This window comes from Culex pipiens, chromosome 3, assembly GCF_016801865.2.
Source record: "Culex pipiens pallens isolate TS chromosome 3, TS_CPP_V2, whole genome shotgun sequence".
In the NCBI taxonomy this organism is placed as follows: Eukaryota; Metazoa; Arthropoda; class Insecta; order Diptera; family Culicidae; genus Culex; species Culex pipiens.
The window spans coordinates 184,925,975-184,945,294 of record NC_068939.1 but is presented as its reverse complement, the minus strand read 5'-3'; the positions used below and the strand labels follow the sequence as shown (position 1 = coordinate 184,945,294).

At 30.6% G+C, this 19,320-nt stretch overlaps 2 protein-coding genes across 4 annotated transcripts in view; one reads left to right on the top strand and one right to left on the bottom strand.

The window, feature by feature from the left end:
- LOC120414362 (WAS/WASL-interacting protein family member 2) overlaps positions 1-15,158 on the top strand; it is a 27,396-nt gene extending 12,238 nt beyond the window's left edge. The window contains exons 1-8 of one of the 3 annotated variants that reach the window (XM_052709598.1): positions 342-362; positions 433-768; positions 8,310-8,608; positions 8,669-8,724; positions 9,131-9,460; positions 9,593-9,708; positions 13,647-14,026; positions 14,110-15,158. In XM_052709598.1, the coding sequence (XP_052565558.1) occupies positions 444-768; positions 8,310-8,608; positions 8,669-8,724; positions 9,131-9,460; positions 9,593-9,708; positions 13,647-14,026; positions 14,110-14,448 (1,845 nt within the window). In that variant the 5' untranslated portion in view covers positions 342-362; positions 433-443 and the 3' untranslated portion in view covers positions 14,449-15,158. Of the gene's footprint in view, positions 1-341; positions 363-432; positions 769-8,309; positions 8,609-8,668; positions 8,725-9,130; positions 9,461-9,592; positions 9,709-13,646; positions 14,027-14,109 lie in introns of those variants that run through there. The other 2 variants (XM_039575524.2, XM_052709599.1) reach the window with 2 other exon arrangements.
- Positions 15,063-19,320, bottom strand: LOC120414364 (telomerase Cajal body protein 1 homolog). The gene is made up of 2 exons (XM_039575528.2): positions 17,991-19,320; positions 15,063-15,382 (listed from the first exon to the last, which is right to left on the bottom strand). Exons 1-2 carry the CDS (start codon positions 19,188-19,190, stop codon positions 15,188-15,190), a joined length of 1,395 nt encoding a protein of 464 aa, XP_039431462.1. The 5' UTR covers positions 19,191-19,320; the 3' UTR covers positions 15,063-15,187.

The window sequence follows — 19,320 nt, the reverse complement described above, 5'->3', positions numbered from 1 at the left end:
GTGTTGTACTACTCATATTTTAATTTTTTACTTCCACAACACACACACTGAGTATGTGTGAATCTCAGTCTACTACCCAGTCTGCCTGGGTGGTGGCGCGCATAAAGTACGCTCAAACATAAGTCCCATGCTGCTGCTGCTGATGTTCGTTGTTCGACTCTTCTTTGTCACCAAGCGCGCGCACAGTCAGTGTTGTTCTGATTCTGATTCAGAACTTTGTTACGATCGCGTTGGTCTGGGCTGGGATGCACCTTAAACCGAACACGTATAGCGCACCCCAGGTCGTCGACGCTGACTAGCTGTGGATTCGCGAGGAGGTCGCACACGTCGCGTTGATTGAGTCGTTTTTTTGTTGATCGATTGTAATTAAGCATTATTTAGTACCGTGTCAATACGAGGACTAATTTTAGGGTTCTTTCTATCTTCCTGCAGCTTCCTGAAAAATGCCCCCACCGCCGCCGCCACCGGGGCCTCCCCCTCCGCCGGGGCCACCACCCCCGCCGGCCATGAAGCTAGGAGGAGGAGGAGGTGCCCCCTCGGCGGACGGACGGAACGCGCTGCTGCTGTCGATCCAGAAAGGTGCCAAGTTGAAGAAAACGGTCACCGTGGACAAGAGTGGCCCGGTGATTCAGGGCAAAGTGTCTTCGCCCGGAGCGGCAAACCGAGCACCGGTGACGACTCCCTCGGATAGCAGTAACGGCCAAAAGCTGGGCGGAATTTTTGAGGGTTTGTCGAAGATGCCGAAGCTGAAGCCGGTCGGCAGTAGAGGTGAGTCAGAGGGTTCTAACCAGTTGGGGTGGGTGTGTCCACGTTAAGGGCGCGCGTTGAATCATTCCAGAGTGGTCGTGGTCCGGTGTTGGAAGGGCAGTGACTCAATCGTAGTAATAGTAAACAAATGATAAGCGCATCGTGGCGGTTTGAGGAAATAGCGGCGCCAATTTGAAGAGTTTTTAGGGAATTTAATCAAAACTAGCAAAGTCAGGAAATCATGTGAAAGGTCAACAAATGTGGTGAAAAATCACCTTTATATTGGACCGACATAATATTTTAAAAGAGTTAAGTTATGGATTCTAGCCAACGATCTGGAAATAGATAAAAAGTCGAGAATTTGCATATTTTCTTCAAAATGTCGGGAATCCAAAGTATACTCATGAAAAAAGTATTTGAAACCATACTTGAATTCAGTCATTGGCCGAAACGTTCATTGTTTGAACTTCTGTAAAAATTATCTCTCTCGTCCAAACAGCAACTTTTTTCAGATTACGTTTTGTGCGGATGTTCGATCACAAACCCAAGCACACGCTGAGTTTCAAACTTTTTTGACTTTGGGGTTAAACCGTGGTGACAATAATTCTAGAGTTTTTTTTTTTTTGATTGCAAATCAACAATAATCTGTGTATAACATATGAAAATTTTAGAATTTTAGAATTTTAGAATTTTAGAATTTTAGAATTTTAGAATTTTAGAATTTTAGAATTTTAGAATTTTAGAATTTTAGAATTTTAGAATTTTAGAATTTTAGAATTTTAGAATTTTAGAATTTTAGAATTTTAGAATTTTAGAATTTTAGAATTTTAGAATTTTAGAATTTTAGAATTTTAGAATTTTAGAATTTTAGAATTTTAGAATTTTAGAATTTTAGAATTTTAGAATTTCAGAATTTCAGAATTTTAGAATTTTAGAATTTTAGAATTTTAGAATTTTAGAATTTTAGAATTTTAGAATTTTAGAATTTTAGAATTTTAGAATTTTAGAATTTTAGAATTTTAGAATTTTAGAATTTTAGAATTTTAGAATTTTAGAATTTTAGAATTTTAGAATTTTAGAATTTTAGAATTTTAGAATTTTAGAATTTTAGAATTTTAGAATTTTAGAATTTTAGAATTTTAGAATTTTAGAATTTTAGAATTTTAGAATTTTAGAATTTTAGAATTTTAGAATTTTAGAATTTTAGAATTTTATAATTTTAGAATTTTAGAATTTTAGAATTTTAGAATTTTAGAATTTTAGAATTTCAGAATTTTAGAATTTTAGAATTTCAGAATTTTAGAATTTTAGAATTTTAGAATTTTAGAATTTTAGAATTTTAGAATTTTAGAATTTTAGAATTTTAGAATTTTAGAATTTTAGAATTTTAGAATTTTAGAATTTTAGAATTTTAGAATTTTAGAATTTTAGAATTTTAGAATTTTAGAATTTTAGAATTTTAGAATTTTAGAATTTTAGAATTTTAGAATTTTAGAATTTTAGAATTTTAGAATTTTAGAATTTTAGAATTTTAGAATTTTAGAATTTTAGAATTTTAGAATTTTAGAATTTTAGAATTTTAGAATTTTAGAATTTTAGAATTTTAGAATTTAGAATTTTAGAATTTTAGAATTTTAGAATTTTAGAATTTTAGAATTTTAGAATTTTAGAATTTTAGAATTTTAGAATTTTAGAATTTTAGAATTTTAGAATTTTAGAATTTTAGAATTTTAGAATTTTAGAATTTTAGAATTTTAGAATTTTAGAATTTTAGAATTTTAGAATTTTAGAATTTTAGAATTTTAGAATTTTAGAATTTTAGAATTTTAGAATTTTAGAATTTTAGAATTTTAGAATTTTAGAATTTTAGAATTTTAGAATTTTAGAATTTTAGAATTTTAGAATTTTAGAATTTTAGAATTTTAGAATTTTAGAATTTTAGAATTTTAGAATTTTAGAATTTTAGAATTTTAGAATTTTAGAATTTTAGAATTTTAGAATTTTAGAATTTTAGAATTTTAGAATTTTAGAATTTTAGAATTTTAGAATTTTAGAATTTTAGAATTTTAGAATTTTAGAATTTTAGAATTTTAGAATTTTAGAATTTTAGAATTTTAGAATTTTAGAATTTTAGAATTTTAGAATTTTAGAATTTTAGAATTTTAGAATTTTAGATTTTTAGATTTTTAGATTTTTAGAATTTTAGAATTTTAGAATTTTAGAATTTTAGATTTTTAGAATTTTAGAATTTTTGAATTTTAGATTATTAGAATTTTTGAATTTTAGAATTTCAGAATTTTAGAATTTTAGAATTTTAGAATTTTAGAATTTTAGAATTTTAGACTTTTAGAATTTTAGAATTTTAGAATTTTAGAATTTTAGAATTTTAGAATTTTAGAATTTTAGAATTTTAGAATTTTAGAATTTTAGAATTTTAGAATTTTAGAATTTTAGAATTTTAGAATTTTAGAATTTTAGAATTTTAGAATTTTAGAATTTTAGAATTTTAGAATTTTAGAATTTTAGAATTTTAGAATTTTAGAATTTTAGAATTTTAGAATTTTAGAATTTTAGAATTTTAGAATTTTAGAATTTTAGAATTTTAGAATTTTAGAATTTTAGAATTTTAGAATTTTAGAATTTTAGAATTTTAGAATTTTAGAATTTTAGAATTTTAGAATTTTAGAATTTTAGAATTTTAGAATTTTAGAATTTTAGAATTTTAGAATTTTAGAATTTTAGAATTTTAGAATTTTAGAATTTTAGAATTTTAGAATTTTAGAATTTTAGAATTTTAGAATTTTAGAATTTTAGAATTTTAGAATTTTAGAATTTTAGAATTTTAGAATTTTAGAATTTTAGAATTTTAGAATTTTAGAATTTTAGAATTTTAGAATTTTAGAATTTTAGAATTTTAGAATTTTAGAATTTTAGAATTTTAGAATTTTAGAATTTTAAAATTTTAAAATTTTAGAATTTTAGAATTTTAGAATTTTAGAATTTTAGAATTTTAGAATTTTAGAATTTTAGAATTTTAGAATTTTAGAATTTTAGAATTTTAGAATTTTAGAATTTTAGATTTTTAGATTTTTAGATTTTTAGATTTTTAGATTTTTAGATTTTTAGATTTTTAGATTTTTAGATTTTTAGATTTTTAGAATTTTAGAATTTTAGAATTTTAGAATTTTAGAATTTTAGAATTTTAGAATTTTAGATTTTTAGATTTTTAGATTTTTAGAATTTTAGAATTTTTGAATTTTAGATTATTAGAATTTTAGAATTTTAGAATTTCAGAATTTTAGAATTTTAGAATTTTAGAATTTTAGAATTTTAGAATTTTAGAATTTTAGAATTTTAGAATTTTAGAATTTTAGAATTTTAGAATTTTAGAATTTTAGAATTTTAGAATTTTAGAATTTTAGAATTTTAGAATTTTAGAATTTTAGAATTTTAGAAATTTAGAATTTTAGAATTTTAGAATTTTAGAATTTTAGAATTTTAGAATTTTAGAATTTTAGAATTTTAGAATTTTAGAATTTTAGAATTTTAGAATTTTAGAATTTTAGAATTTTAGAATTTTAGAATTTTAGAATTTTAGAATTTTAGAATTTTAGAATTTTAGAATTTTAGAATTTTAGAATTTTAGAATTTTAGAATTTTAGAATTTTAGAATTTTAGAATTTTAGAATTTTAGAATTTTAGAATTTTAGAATTTTAGAATTTTAGAATTTTAGAATTTTAGAATTTTAGAATTTTAGAATTTTAGAATTTTAGAATTTTAGAATTTTAGAATTTTAGAATTTTAGAATTTTAGAATTTTAGAATTTTAGAATTTTAGAATTTTAGAATTTTAGAATTTTAGAATTTTAGAATTTTAGAATTTTAGAATTTTAGAATTTTAGAATTTCAGAATTTTAGAATTTTAGAATTTTAGAATTTTAGAATTTTAGAATTTTAGAATTTTAGAATTTTAGAATTTTAGAATTTTAGAATTTTAGAATTTTAGAATTTTAGAATTTTAGAATTTTAGAATTTTAGAATTTTAGAATTTTAGAATTTTAGAATTTTAGAATTTTAGAATTTTAGAATTTTAGAATTTTAGAATTTTAGAATTTTAGAATTTTAGAATTTTAGAATTTTAGAATTTTAGAATTTTAGAATTTTAGAATTTTAGAATTTTAAAATTTTAGAATTTTAGAATTTTAGAATTTTAGAATTTTAGAATTTTAGAATTTTAGAATTTTAGAATTTTAGAATTTTAGAATTTTAGAATTTTAGAATTTTAGAATTTTAGAATTTTAGAATTTTAGAATTTTAGATTTTTAGATTTTTAGAATTTTAGAATTTTAGAATTTTAGAATTTTAGATTTTTAGAATTTTAGAATTTTTGAATTTTAGATTATTAGAATTTTTGAATTTTAGAATTTCAGAATTTTAGAATTTTAGAATTTTAGAATTTTAGAATTTTAGAATTTTAGACTTTTAGAATTTTAGAATTTTAGAATTTTAGAATTTTAGAATTTTAGAATTTTAGAATTTTAGAATTTTAGAATTTTAGAATTTTAGAATTTTAGAATTTTAGAATTTTAGAATTTTAGAATTTTAGAATTTTAGAATTTTAGAATTTTAGAATTTTAGAATTTTAGAATTTTAGAATTTTAGAATTTTAGAATTTTAGAATTTTAGAATTTTAGAATTTTAGAATTTTAGAATTTTAGAATTTTAGAATTTTAGAATTTTAGAATTTTAGAATTTTAGAATTTTAGAATTTTAGAATTTTAGAATTTTAGAATTTTAGAATTTTAGAATTTTAGAATTTTAGAATTTTAGAATTTTAGAATTTTAGAATTTTAGAATTTTAGAATTTTAGAATTTTAGAATTTTAGAATTTTAGAATTTTAGAATTTTAGAATTTTAGAATTTTAGAATTTTAGAATTTTAGAATTTTAGAATTTTAGAATTTTAGAATTTTAGAATTTTAGAATTTTAGAATTTTAGAATTTTAGAATTTTAGAATTTTAGAATTTTAGAATTTTAGAATTTTAGAATTTTAGAATTTTAGAATTTTAGAATTTTAGAATTTTAGAATTTTAGAATTTTAGAATTTTAGAATTTTAGAATTTTAGAATTTTAGAATTTTAGAATTTTAGATTTTTAGATTTTTAGATTTTTAGATTTTTAGATTTTTAGATTTTTAGATTTTTAGATTTTTAGAATTTTAGAATTTTAGAATTTTAGAATTTTAGAATTTTAGAATTTTAAATTTTAGAATTTTAGATTTTTAGATTTTAGAATTTTAGAATTTTTGAATTTTAGATTATTAGAATTTTAGAATTTTAGAATTTCAGAATTTTAGAATTTTAGAATTTTAGAATTTTAGAATTTTAGAATTTTAGAATTTTAGAATTTTAGAATTTTAGAATTTTAGAATTTTAGAATTTTAGAATTTTAGAATTTTAGAATTTTAGAATTTTAGAATTTTAGAATTTTAGAAATTTAGAATTTTAGAATTTTAGAATTTTAGAATTTTAGAATTTTAGAATTTTAGAATTTTAGAATTTTAGAATTTTAGAATTTTAGAATTTTAGAATTTTAGAATTTTAGAATTTTAGAATTTTAGAATTTTAGAATTTTAGAATTTTAGAATTTTAGAATTTTAGAATTTTAGAATTTTAGAATTTTAGAATTTTAGAATTTTAGAATTTTAGAATTTTAGAATTTTAGAATTTTAGAATTTTAGAATTTTAGAATTTTAGAATTTTAGAATTTTAGAATTTTAGAATTTTAGAATTTTAGAATTTTAGAATTTTAGAATTTTAGAATTTTAGAATTTTAGAATTTTAGAATTTTAGAATTTTAGAATTTTAGAAGTTTAGAATTTTAGAATTTTAGAATTTTAGAATTTTAGAATTTTAGAATTTTAGAATTTAAGAATTTTAGAATTTTAGAATTTTGGAATTTTAGAATTTTAGAATTTTAGAATTTTAGAATTTTAGAATTTTAGAATTTTAGAATTTTAGAATTTTAGAATTTTAGAATTTTAGAATTTTAGAATTTTAGAATTTTAGAATTTTAGAATTTTAGAATTTTAGAATTTTAGAATTTTAGAATTTTAGAATTTTAGAATTTTAGAATTTTAGAATTTTAGAATTTTAGAATTTTAGAATTTTAGAATTTTAGAATTTTAGAATTTTAGAATTTTAGAATTTTAGAATTTTAGAATTTTAGAATTTTAGAATTTTAGAATTTTAGAATTTTAGAATTTTAGAATTTTAGAATTTTAGAATTTTAGAATTTTAGAATTTTAGAATTTTAGAATTTTAGAATTTTAAGAATTTTAAGAATTTTAAGAATTTTAAGAATTTTAAGAATTTTAAGAATTTTAAGAATTTTAAGAATTTTAAGAATTTTAAGAATTTTAAGAATTTTAAGAATTTTAAGAATTTTAAGAATTTTAAAAATTTTAAGAATTTTAAGAATTTTAGAATTTTAGAATTTTAAGAATTTTAAGAATTTTAAGAATTTTTAGAATTTTAAGAATTTTAAGAATTTTAAGAATTTTAAGAATTTTAAGAATTTTAAGAATTTTAGAATTTTATAATTTTAAGAATTTTAAGAATTTTAAGAATTTTAAGAATTTTAAGAATTTTAGGAATTTTAGGAATTTTAAGAATTTTAAGAATTTTAAATTTTTTAAGAATTTTAAGCATTTTAAGAATTTTAAGAATTTTAAGAATTTTAAGAATTTTAAGAATTTTAAGAATTTTAAGAATTTTAAGAATTTTAAGAATTTTAAGAATTTTAAGAATTTTAAGAATTTTAAGAATTTTAAGAATTTTAAGAATTTTTAGAATTTTAAGAATTTTAAGAATTTTTAGAATTTTTAGAATTTTAAGATTTTTTAGAATTTTTAGAATTTTTAGAATTTTAAGAATTTTAAGAATTTTAAGAATTTTAAGAATTTTAAGAATTTTAAGAATTTTAAGAATTTTAAGAATTTTAAGAATTTTAAGAATTTTAAGAATTTTAAGAATTTTAAGAATTTTAAGAATTTTAAGAATTTTAAGAATTTTAAGAATTTTAAGAATTTTAAGAATTTTAAGAATTTTAAAAATTTAAAAAATTTTAAGAATTTTAAGAATTTTAAAATTTTTAAGAATTTTAAGTATTTTAAGAATTTTAGAATTTAAGAGTTTAAAAATTTTAGATTTTTTTTTTAAATTTTAGAATCACCGGGCAACTATATTTATAATAAACCATGCGGACATTTTTTTTTATTTTTTTTCATGGGTTTAAGACAGTTGTCTTATTTTTGATTGTCGAGCTTTAGTGTGACCCCTAAACTACACTTAAGTGATTTAGAATTATTAATTCCAAGATGTCGGCCAATATGCTGATGATGAAATATTGAAAAAATGCATTTGTATTATTTTTAAGCAATTCAAATTTGAATAAAATTAGGTCGCAGAACTCGAATTTGATAATAGAGTCTGGACTGTACCTCTTACCATATAATACGCAAATGATAAACTAAATTTTCCGTTTTATCTCACTCTTCACAGGCGCACAATCACCAGCCACAACTAGCAATAATAAGTCACCATCGCCGGAGAACACGATCAAAGGCAGCAGCAACAATCGATTGGGAGGAGGAGGTGGAGCTGGAGCCGTGGACTTTGCCGATGAGCTGGCGGCCAAGCTGACGCTCAAGAAGCAGAAACACAACAACAGCAGCAGCAGTAGCAATAACAACAATGCCATCAACAACAGTAACAACCACAGCCAAGTTCCGCCACCGGTGACGGAAAGCAATCTGCGAACGAATCGGGGACCGCCGCCGCAACCGCCGGTACAGTTGAAGGTATGTTTGCGTTGGGATTGATTTTTGGGCGATCTCTGCTAATGGGTGACTTTATTTTAGAATGCCAATGATTCGTCGTCGCCCCAGGGGAAGCCAAGCTACTCCAGTCAAAAGAGGTAACGTAGAAATTCTGGGCTCATTTTAGAGTCTAGCTGTTTGATGTGATTTTCTCTATCTAAAGTTTGATTGATTTGATGGCAAACATCTTATGAATTAGATAAAAGCTGTCCTTTCGTTTTTAGTCCTAAACTTTTGTCTATCTATAGTGTGATTCTCAACATAGTTAGAGGGTTGTTTTGCACATCCAAACCTCATCCCATAACGTATTTTAAAGCAACACTTCCCCGTATTAGCTAGCGTTTTCATCGTAAAAATCCATTCTCTTCTTTCTTTTCTCTAAACAAACGACAAAAATACATCACCAACACATGTAAACACGAACATCTTCCCTCTTCGGATCATCTATCATCATTTCCCCACCCAACCTACTTTGTCCCCGTCACTGGGTCACCGGGTAAGTAGCCAGGCGCCCTCCACGCCCAGTACGAATGGTCCGTCAGCAGTCACTAGTCCCGTCGGCGCCGGCCTCAACCTGCTGCCGAACAAATCGACCCTGTTTGGTGTTGGTGGCGGCACCAGCAGCGGGAACTCGTCCGCGTCCGGAAGTCCGGTGCCACCATCTGCGCCTACCCCTCCGACCACCTCCGTCAAACCGACGCTAAACTATGGCAAACCAAATCTGGCCCCGAAGCCGCCGGGAATGCAGCTCAACACGAGCGGTGGCGGTGGCTCGACGGGGAGTGGAACAAGCAGGAACATGGTCGGTAGGCACCACAGCATGAGAAGTCCCAGGTAGGTTGTTTGATGTGGTGTGTGGAGAGTGTGCGTGTGCGGGGTCTTTTCCTTTTTTCGGAACTCTGGTTGTGTCTGTGTATTGGGGGTTATTTTGGAAGAGAGTCTAACGAAATGCTTTTTTCCAATCAGGTCTCCTCCGGTGGCACCGAGTGGTCCAAACTTCCCGAACCACTTTGGAACGCTGCGTGGACCGCCGTCTAGTTTCCAGTCGTCGGAGTCCATTGCGAGGCAAAACAATCCCATTGGTAAGTTGATTCGCGTTTTAAGGAATTTTAAATAAGGTTAAAACAGTTTAAGGGTGTTACAAAATATCGATTTTTCAAACCCATTCCTTAGCATCGTTACTCGGTTGGCACGTCGACGGCTCATATGGAGAAATGCTATGTTCCATTGCCAATATCTTGGAAACCGTAGAGATAGAAAATTTGCGAAGTTGCAGGCAGGCTGAGAAAAATTCTTACAGCCTCATAAAGAATTCGAATCGTTGAAAATGAATTTCTATATGTGTCACCTAATTAATCTGTTTTAGCAATGTTAAAAATTGAAATTTTGCGAAATTTACTCAGTACTCATTTGTTTAACTGGTTTTGCCTTCCTCACCTTGCTGAGGAAAGGCTATAAAATCACTCGAAAAATGAACTTCTTAATTCGACCTCGTAGACCCACCTCCACGTATACCTATCGACTCAGAATCACGTTCTGAGCAAATTTCTGTGTGGATGTGTGTAGGTGGGTAGACAAAAAAATTGTCACTCGATTATCTCCGGACTGGATGAACGGATTTTGACCGTATTAGTCTCATTCGATCCGTCTTGGGGTCCCATAGGTCTCTATTTAAAATCAGCAAGTTTAGTTAAGTACTTCAAAAGTTATGCAAAAAAAAAACGATTTTGGCAAATGTCCGGAAGATTGTAAAAAGGGTGGTTTTTGCAAGAAACCCTATCATGTTATACATTTTCAGAAAGGTATTAAAAAGACCTTTCCAATGAGCCCAAAAAATTGAAGATCTGACAACCCTATCAAAAGTTATTAGCACTTAAGTGTTATTTATACACTTTTTGGAGACCGGATCTCAGATATTTCAGTAAAAATTATGTCCGGGTCCATCATGCGACCCATCGTTAGTTAGATAATCAAAAGACCTTTTAAATGAGCCTAAAACATCAAGGATCTGACAACCATATCAAAAGTTATTAGCACTTCAGTGTTATTTATACACTTTTTGGAGGCCGGATCTCAGATATTTCAGTAAAAATGATGTCCGGATCCATCATGCAACCCATCGTTAGTTAGATAATTGAAAGACCTTTCAAATGATCCTAAAACATCAAGGATCTGACAATCCTATAAAAAGTTATTAGCACTTAAGTGTTATTTATACACTTTTTTAAGGCCGGATATTTCTGTAAAAATTATGTCCGGGTTCATCATGCGACCCATCGTTAGTTAGATAATTGAAAGACCTTTCAAATGAGCCTAAAATCAAGGATCTGACAACCCTATCGAAAGTTATTGGCTATTAAGTGTTATTTATATACTTTCTGGAGGCCGGATCTGAGATATTGTGATAAAAATATTGTCTAAATCTTCCATGTGAACTTTCGTTGGATAGGTTTTTTTATCGGACCTTGCCGATGAGCCATAAAAATTGAAGGTCTGCGAACCCTATCAAAAGAAATCAGTGATAAAATTGATTTGTTAAACATGTTAAGGGAATGTTGCTATTTTTACTATATGTATTGACTTTATGAATGTGAGGAAGGCACCAACCACCTAAAGGTGGATTAAGTATCGTTTTATAGTATGAAATAAGAAAATTTATCTATATTTAGACCTTTTGAATAGTTATGTTTCAAATCAAAACATTAAAATGAAAAATCGCAAAAAAAAAAAAAATGGGAAATCGTAGAGAACTATTCATTTCGAATTCTGTTCTCTTAGTGAGTGCTCAGTAGGGTGATAATTTTTTCCATACCAGAATTCGTTTTTTTTGTTTGAAGGTAGAAATATAGATTTTCTGTCTTTTGTAGCATCAGACTAGTTTTGGAAAAAAAATGAAAATACTTCTTTTTGGAATGATCGAAATTCGAATCAAATTCGTTTTTTTTATGAAAAAGGCCGGTATAAATTATTGGAATTATTTATTCATTAAAAATCTGACGAATGGTTGTCAAACTATAGTTTTTTGAAAAATAACGTCTCTTTGCATGGCAGTATGGCAGTACCCCGAAAACGTTTTGTACAACTTAAAAAGTCCAAAAATATCATTGTATTTTTTTTTTCAGTATGGATCGAAAGTTGCGGGGTTTAAAATATAAAAAAAATCAAAATAAAAATAAATACTTATTTTAGGAAATTGATTTTTTGAAAAAAAAATTAATTAAATTAAAAAATTAAGGAAATACCGTATACCTATTTTTTCTGAATAGTCCTCATCAATACCTACAATTTATCCGTAGACACAAAATCGGTCAGAAAGTTTCTTCAAAAGATACAGAGTTATGGAATATTTACGGACCATTTTTGTGTGGACTGCTGCCAAAACTAGCTCAAAATGGCTTCTTTGGTCATTGGGAAGACCTCCAAAATTTTAGCCCAAAAAATCTAAAAAAAATGTACGAAGTCTCTCTCATGCAAAAATGTCTTCACGAGTCCGATTCGATGACTGAAAATTAGTGTGATTCACGACTAGAGTGTTTTAAAAGATTCAACTTTTAAAGATTTTTTTTTGTTTTTTTCTCTTACATAAAGTTTTTGGGCATTATTAAATGATCCCTTAAAAAACTATTTTTTAAGTAGAAATTCAAGGTTAAAGGAGCTATTACACTACGGCAAAGAAACAAACAAACTCGCACTTTTTGACAGTTTGCCAGTTTGCCTGCTCTGTTTGTTTGCCTGGATTGGTTGGTACAAACGTCAGCCTGCATACATTTTGCCTTGTTTGCGAGTTTGCCGCTAACAAGTTTGCGAGTTTGACAAACTGTCAAACACGAAAAAGTGCGAGTTTGTTTGTTTGATTGCGGTAGTGTAATGGCTACTGAAGTCTTAAGAAAAGTGTGCGGAGCACTTTTAGAGCCCTGTAAAAGTTACAGCAATTTGAAAGCTAAAACAATCTTCAAATAGCTCAAGCCAATTTTTTTGCATAACTTTTCTATAAAATCGAGATTTTTATATTTGGAAATTTCTAATATTCAAAGGAATAGTGTATGGTTGGACCCTAACGAAATTTGAAAATTGTCAAAAAAAAGTCAAGCAAAACAATGGAAATGGGTCTGTTAAGTTGGCTAAATGCAACGAGTGCTGAAAAAAAAGAGTTTTTGAAGACAACAACGTATTGAATTAAAACAGTTTTCAAGCAAGTTTTTTTTATCTTAAGTGATTTTTTTATGTGGCCGCATGGTAAATAATAATATAAAACTTCCGGAATGTACAAGTTTACGAACATTTCAGCAATTGGGTACTAAACTTAAGCTTCAATTTGTAATATTATTGTTCACAATGATAAAGCTAATTTTTCTGAGTACAGTGACACTTTGTACGACCGCAAAGGATTTAAAATCAATTTAAAAAAAACAACTTCGCGGCCCTTCTTTGCAGAAGAGGTCCTACTTGACAGCTCGTTCCAAGGAGACCATAGTTGATCCATCGAAAAAATGTTGTGCACTTTTAAATTATGTTAAGCCAGTGGTTCAGAATGTAATTTTCTTAGAATATTAAACGTTTAGTCATTTTCATTATCCGAGTTAGAAAAATCTAAATTTGCAACGTTATGAAAATTTTACTTATGTGCTTCATTGAATGTTGCCAAATTTTCGTTATAAGGTTGATATAGTTGAAATTCTAAATCAATACGATTTTTATGTTTCTTCACGCAAAAAAATATTTTGTAGAATCAGCCTGTACGAGGTTTGATTCAACAAATTTTTTGTTGAATATAATCAACGCCGATTTTGCGTTGAAACAAAACTTGATTTTCTCAATTCCACAAAAATCTTTTTTTGTTTTGAAAAAGTTGCTTTGAGGTTTAGCGTTGATTCAACAAAAATTTTGATTTTCAAATCAACAAAACGTTTTGTTGATTCAAATATGCCTTATTTTTCTGCGTGTTTATAAAGTATGTTATTTTTATGAAACATTTAGTGTTTCGAGCTGTTAACTTATTCAATATTTCAATGTTCTACAGGTCGTCCCGCGGCACCTCCCCCCAAGCCTCCGGTCATGAAGCCACCGCCCCCTCCCCCGATCCGCAGCGTGTCCAACACGAACCTGTCGCATTTACCGATGAGCCTGGCGCCGGAGACGCCCGAGCCCAACTTTGGCTCCGCCAACAACGTCAGCATCAGCTCGGCCGTCACGGACGAGCTCAAGTCAAAACTCAACAGCAGCGGCGGCACCGGCGGTGGTTCCGCAAACAACGTCGCAACGCTGGCCAGTACGACCTCTTCCAACTCGATTGTGTCGACCAGTACGCTCAGCACGAAAACGCTCAGCAGCGGCAGCATCAAGTCGACGGCGGCGCCACCCCTGCCACCGCACCGAACCTGCCCGGCACCACCACCACCTGTAAGTCACTATCTTATCTGGGCGGAGGGGCTTTCGATGAGATAGCGAGCGTGTGCTAATCTGGACACTTGTTTCATTTTTAGCAACTCAACACCAGCACTGGCGAAGCTCCGCCGCAGCCGCCCCAGCGAAATTCCTCGATTCGCCCGACCAGCAATAGCCACACCAACAGCAACAGTAGTCAGCAGCACAACGCGACGACGCAGCGCAAGGACACGGCCGCCGCGGAACACGGAACCACGGAACGACGGAAGATGGCGCCACCGCCGCTGATGGAGATTGACCTCGAGGCCAAGTATTCGTTCTACTTCCACAAGGTGACGGAGTTTCCGGCGCCGACACCCTTTCTCAACGTGGCCAAAGCCTACCCAAGTCTGGTGCGGCAACAGCAGCAGCAGCAGCAGCAAACGCAACAACAGTAGGAGAGGATGGATGGATCCGGGGAGAGGAAACAAAAGTATTTCGGTGGCAATCAGTTGGATGTGATTCTGGTGGACGCGTAAGTATTCGCTGCAATTATTCTAGTAATCACGTGATTGGAATCGTTGGATGAATAGTAATATATTCGAGAACCATATCAAAGTTTACAATTTGCAACAGCATTACAACAGCAGCAAAGTAGATACTTCTTTCTGTTTAGAGAACAACCAACCTACAACAACAACAAAACAACTAACTTATGAACAGCCTCTAGACAACCTGTTCAACTGCTGCAGTAGAAAGAGGTTAAAAAAATAATGGCAGCACTATTAATACAATATTATTCACACAGACAACAAACCTTCCCTCCTCCCTTTTTCTTTTGCGGAGGAGAAAATGCCAAAAAAAAAAGTGCATAACATGTCGGTTCAGAACGGAAACAATAATTACACGAATTTTAGGAAGAAGCGCACTAACGCAACAAAACAAGGATAAAGTCGTGAATAAACCTGTTACAAAAATTTCGAATTAGGAAGAATCCAAAACTGCTTCGCGAAAAACAAAAAAAAAAGTCTTTAAAGCAAATCGTTACACACACATCGTAAAGAAAAACAAATATTCTTTATTAATTTTATTGTTATTTTTTGTACATAAAACTATAAATATTTAACCCTTCTACTATTGATTAAAACGCAGAAAGATTTTAAACTAATTGGACAAAGAAGAAAAAAAAGTCGCCCGTTACTCTTCCGAAAGTCCCGTCTTGCCGATCCACCACAGGGTGAGGGAATTTTCCGGTTCCGTTGGTTGTGGTGACGCGCTTTCTTCCTCCTCCGATGAAATCGTGGAAGCGTGGAACTGCCCGCTGGCGGTGGCCACGATCGACATGGTCGGGTGGAACGACACTCCGTTGCAGCAGTCGCGGTGCAGGGGGAACTGGGAAGAAAGAAAAAATATTTTTAGTGTTTGGCGATTTGATTCTAGTACGGAGCTGGTAAGAAACGGTAATGAGAGATGAGAAGGAAAGGAAAGGAAGGAAGGAAAGAAGGAAATTGACGGAAAAAAATAGATAAAAAATATGTTCATTGGAAAAATAAAACACCATTTTTTTGCAAAAAATTATAAAATATATTATTTTTGATGTTTCAGGATTTTTTAAATTTAAATTCGAAATTAAGTTTAAAAATTCTTTTTTATGTCTACTTCTACTTAATTGATTGAAGAATTTTGAAATATTGGCGAATTTTACGCATTTTACGCAAGTCTATGATTTATAAAAAAAAATAGAATCCAGAATTTTTGTTTAAAGGCTTTCTAGTCAGAAATTTACCAACATATAAAAAGTAGAAGGTTTGTTCAAGATTTTGTGGTTTATGGATTTTAGAATATGGGATTTTAAAAATTTTAACAAATTTAAAAAGCAAGGATTTTTTTATTTTTCACGTAATAAAAGTGACGTAATTTAATATGGAATATCTGGAATGCATGTTTTTTTAGATTTTCAGCGATTTTTTTAGAAAATGTAGAATTTAAGAATTTTACTGACTGAATTCCAAGTTGCATGCATATTCTTCAAAATTTCAATAAAATCTTGAAAAAATATATATATTTTTTAAATTGAGTTTTTTCCCTACTCTGAGGTCTCAAAAATCAATATTGAACAATTCTCTACCAAAACCGGAAACGGATTTTATTTGTATTTTTTTGATTTGGCTCAAACTTTGTGAGGGCCTTCCCTATGACCAAAGAAGCTATTTTGTGTCATTGGTTAACCCATACAAGTCTCCATACAATTTTGGCAGCTGCCCATACAAAAATGGTACGTAAATATTCGAATATCTGTAACTTTTGAATGAATTTTCTGATCAATTTGGTGTCTTCGGCAAAGTTGTAGGTATTTTTGAGGACTTTTAAGAAAAAATAAGTACACGGAAAAAAAAATTTGCCGATTTTTTAATTAAATTTTTTTTCACAAAAAATCAATTTCCCAAAATATTGGTCCTTGCACTGTAACTTGGATTTGGCCCGCACTTTTCGCAATAGTGCGATCGATAGCAATCATTTAGTGCGAAGTCCAAGTTAGTGAGAATTGCGCAATACGTATTTTTTTATTTTCGAAATTTTTTCATATGTTTTAGGGGACAAATACCTGCAACTTTTGAGCCATAGAGAAACATGTAACACTTTTCAATATTTTTTTTGATTTAAACGATTTATGGACAAAATACATAAACATTTGACTTAAAATTTCACTCAATGTGTGTTTTTTTGAATTGCAAGAAATGTTGTATGGAACACCTAGCAAAACTTGATTTTTTCAGCACTCTTCGTATTTATCCAACTCGGTGAACCTCGTTGGATAAATGTACGACTCGTGCCGAAAAAATCCTCTTTTTGCAATTTGTTGCATAAGCTACTATTTTAGGCAACGACTATGTTTCGCCATGTTTTTTAGTTTAAAGATTTTTTTTAATGTAGTAGGAGTTTCAGGAAAAAAAATCGGAAATTAAAAGTATAGTTATTTAAGAATCTAGATAAAATTGTGTAAAACAATTAAAATGTAAGGAATATTTTTCAGAATTTTATAATTTTATAACGGCTCTCGCCTCTCAAGTGGTAAGTTAAATACCCGACCGGTCTACTTCACATTCATTGACTAGAATTGAACTTTGAATACTGACAAAAAACGAGTGGAACCAGGTGGAATTCGAACTCACACCTTTAGATTGGTAGTCTGATCCCCTAGCCTCTCGGCCCCCAAGCAGGGCTATATTATATACCTAAGTGAAAGTGAATCAATCCGTAGTCATGAAATAATGTCACAAGGTCCTACTCCCAACGATTCCGATTTGGTACGGTATGTCCACGTCTTCTTCTTTCCTCAATGACTCTATGAAATGTGGGTTCCGTAAACAGAATCTGAATCTGCGATTAATACAACGCCCGGCGGGCCGCTTCAATGAGTGTATTGCATTTCAGGGGTTCTCGAAAGTACTGATATCAATAACATTAACAAGGAAGCATTTGGGCCGTGATCTAACCACAAGTTCGACAGCAGCATATTATGATGTTAAATTATTTAAAAATGTGGGATTTATAATTTGGGAAAATTATTTTTTTAGGAATGTAGAATTTAAGAATTTTATATTTTTGAATTTTAGAGTTTTAAAATTAGTTTTTTTTTAGAAACTTGGATTCTTTTAAAATCTTAGAATTTAAAGATGGACGATTTTTTTCAATTATGTTCTGAATTCAAAATGCGGTTGTTAAAATCCCAATTTTTTTAAAGAAATTTTCAAGGGGTTACCGTATTTCAAATTAATGTGTTTTGTTTTCATGAAATTTGGTGGTACACATTTTCAATTAATGTTAAGTTTGATAACAAGATATGTATAACTCATCCGTATTGAACAGGGTCGTGAATTTTGTTTTGTAATTTTGTTAATGAGGAACATATTTTGTTATTACTGTTTGCTCAAGAACTGACCAGGATTTTTTTTTTAATTTATGTTTGTATCAAAACAAAACAAATAGCAATACTCACACTAAGCTGCTGGTACGATTTGTGGGCCGTGTCAACTTCCAGCAGGTTCCACGCTCGCACCGTTCCGTCCGTGTTCCCACTTACAATCCATTCGCCGTACGGCGATGTGTCAAAGTAAATGCGCTGGTTCGTGTCGCAAACTCGATTCAGCACGTGGTACGGCTTTGTCATCTGCCGAATGTCCCACATCATTAGCTTCGGATCTTTGCGTCCTCCGGACACGAACAGATTCGTGCGGGGAATAAACTTGAGCCAGGTGACGCCCGCGTTGTGACTGCAGTCGGCCGAATTTCGACCCACCGCGAGCTGATCACCCGAGTTGGTGACCAGCGCCGTTATTGAACGACTCCACGATCCGAAGATCATCAGGTTGGGCAACGGTGCGCACGCTGTCATGCAGGAAGCTGTCACTTTGGTGGTGAATGAGGATATTTCTCTCCCGGGACTCTTCACGTCAAACAGCTTGATGCTCTTTTTGTACCCGCCGTAGATGAACGCCCCGTCCAGCGACCAAGCAAGACTCAGAGCAGCTTCGACTTCATCAACCGCGTTGTATCCCTTGTACGAACAGCGTAGCTTCCCCGTGTAAGCGTCCCACATCTGGATTGGTTCGTGCTGCCTCGAAGCAATCCAAACGGCCGTTTCCGGAACCGAACTGTGCATTCCTGGGTACCACTGGTAGTCGTACACCAACGTACTCTCCCGAACGTGTACCGCAGCATCCAGAAGATTGACAGGCCGTTCAGTGCTCACCTTCTCCGCTCCATACAAATCCGTGGGCAGTTCAAACACGTGCATTCCGTCGTTGTTTACTGTCGACAGCACGCAGGAGCCATCCGGAGACCATAAACATCCGCGGACGTAGTTCTGCTTAGCCGCCTTATCCCACGAACATCGCGCCAACTCGTGGACACTGTGTGACTGGAACAAGTCCTGCTCGTGCCGACGGGAACCGTTTTGTGTGTTGTCTGTCGTTTCTTCCAGAAGCTCGGCTTCATCCAGCAGGGTCGATTCCGGCTCCGACGCGCCATCGTTTAGTAACTTATCCTCGATTTCATCTGATTCCATGACAGCTGCAGGTTCTGGTTCATCAATCGCCATCTTTTCAACATCGCTGGACTGTTGCTCAGAATCGACCGTAGGTTCCGCGGGTTGGCCGTTTGGTTCTCCCAAAACACTCGATTCGTTTGTTGCGGACATGCTGACCGGCTTAGTTTGTACTACTCAACCCGGGAGCATGTTGACAGCTCCCATACAAACTGAGCGTACCCCTTTTTGTGGGCCCAGTGGGCCTAAGATGGCGGCTTTCTATATTATCTAGCCGAACTTT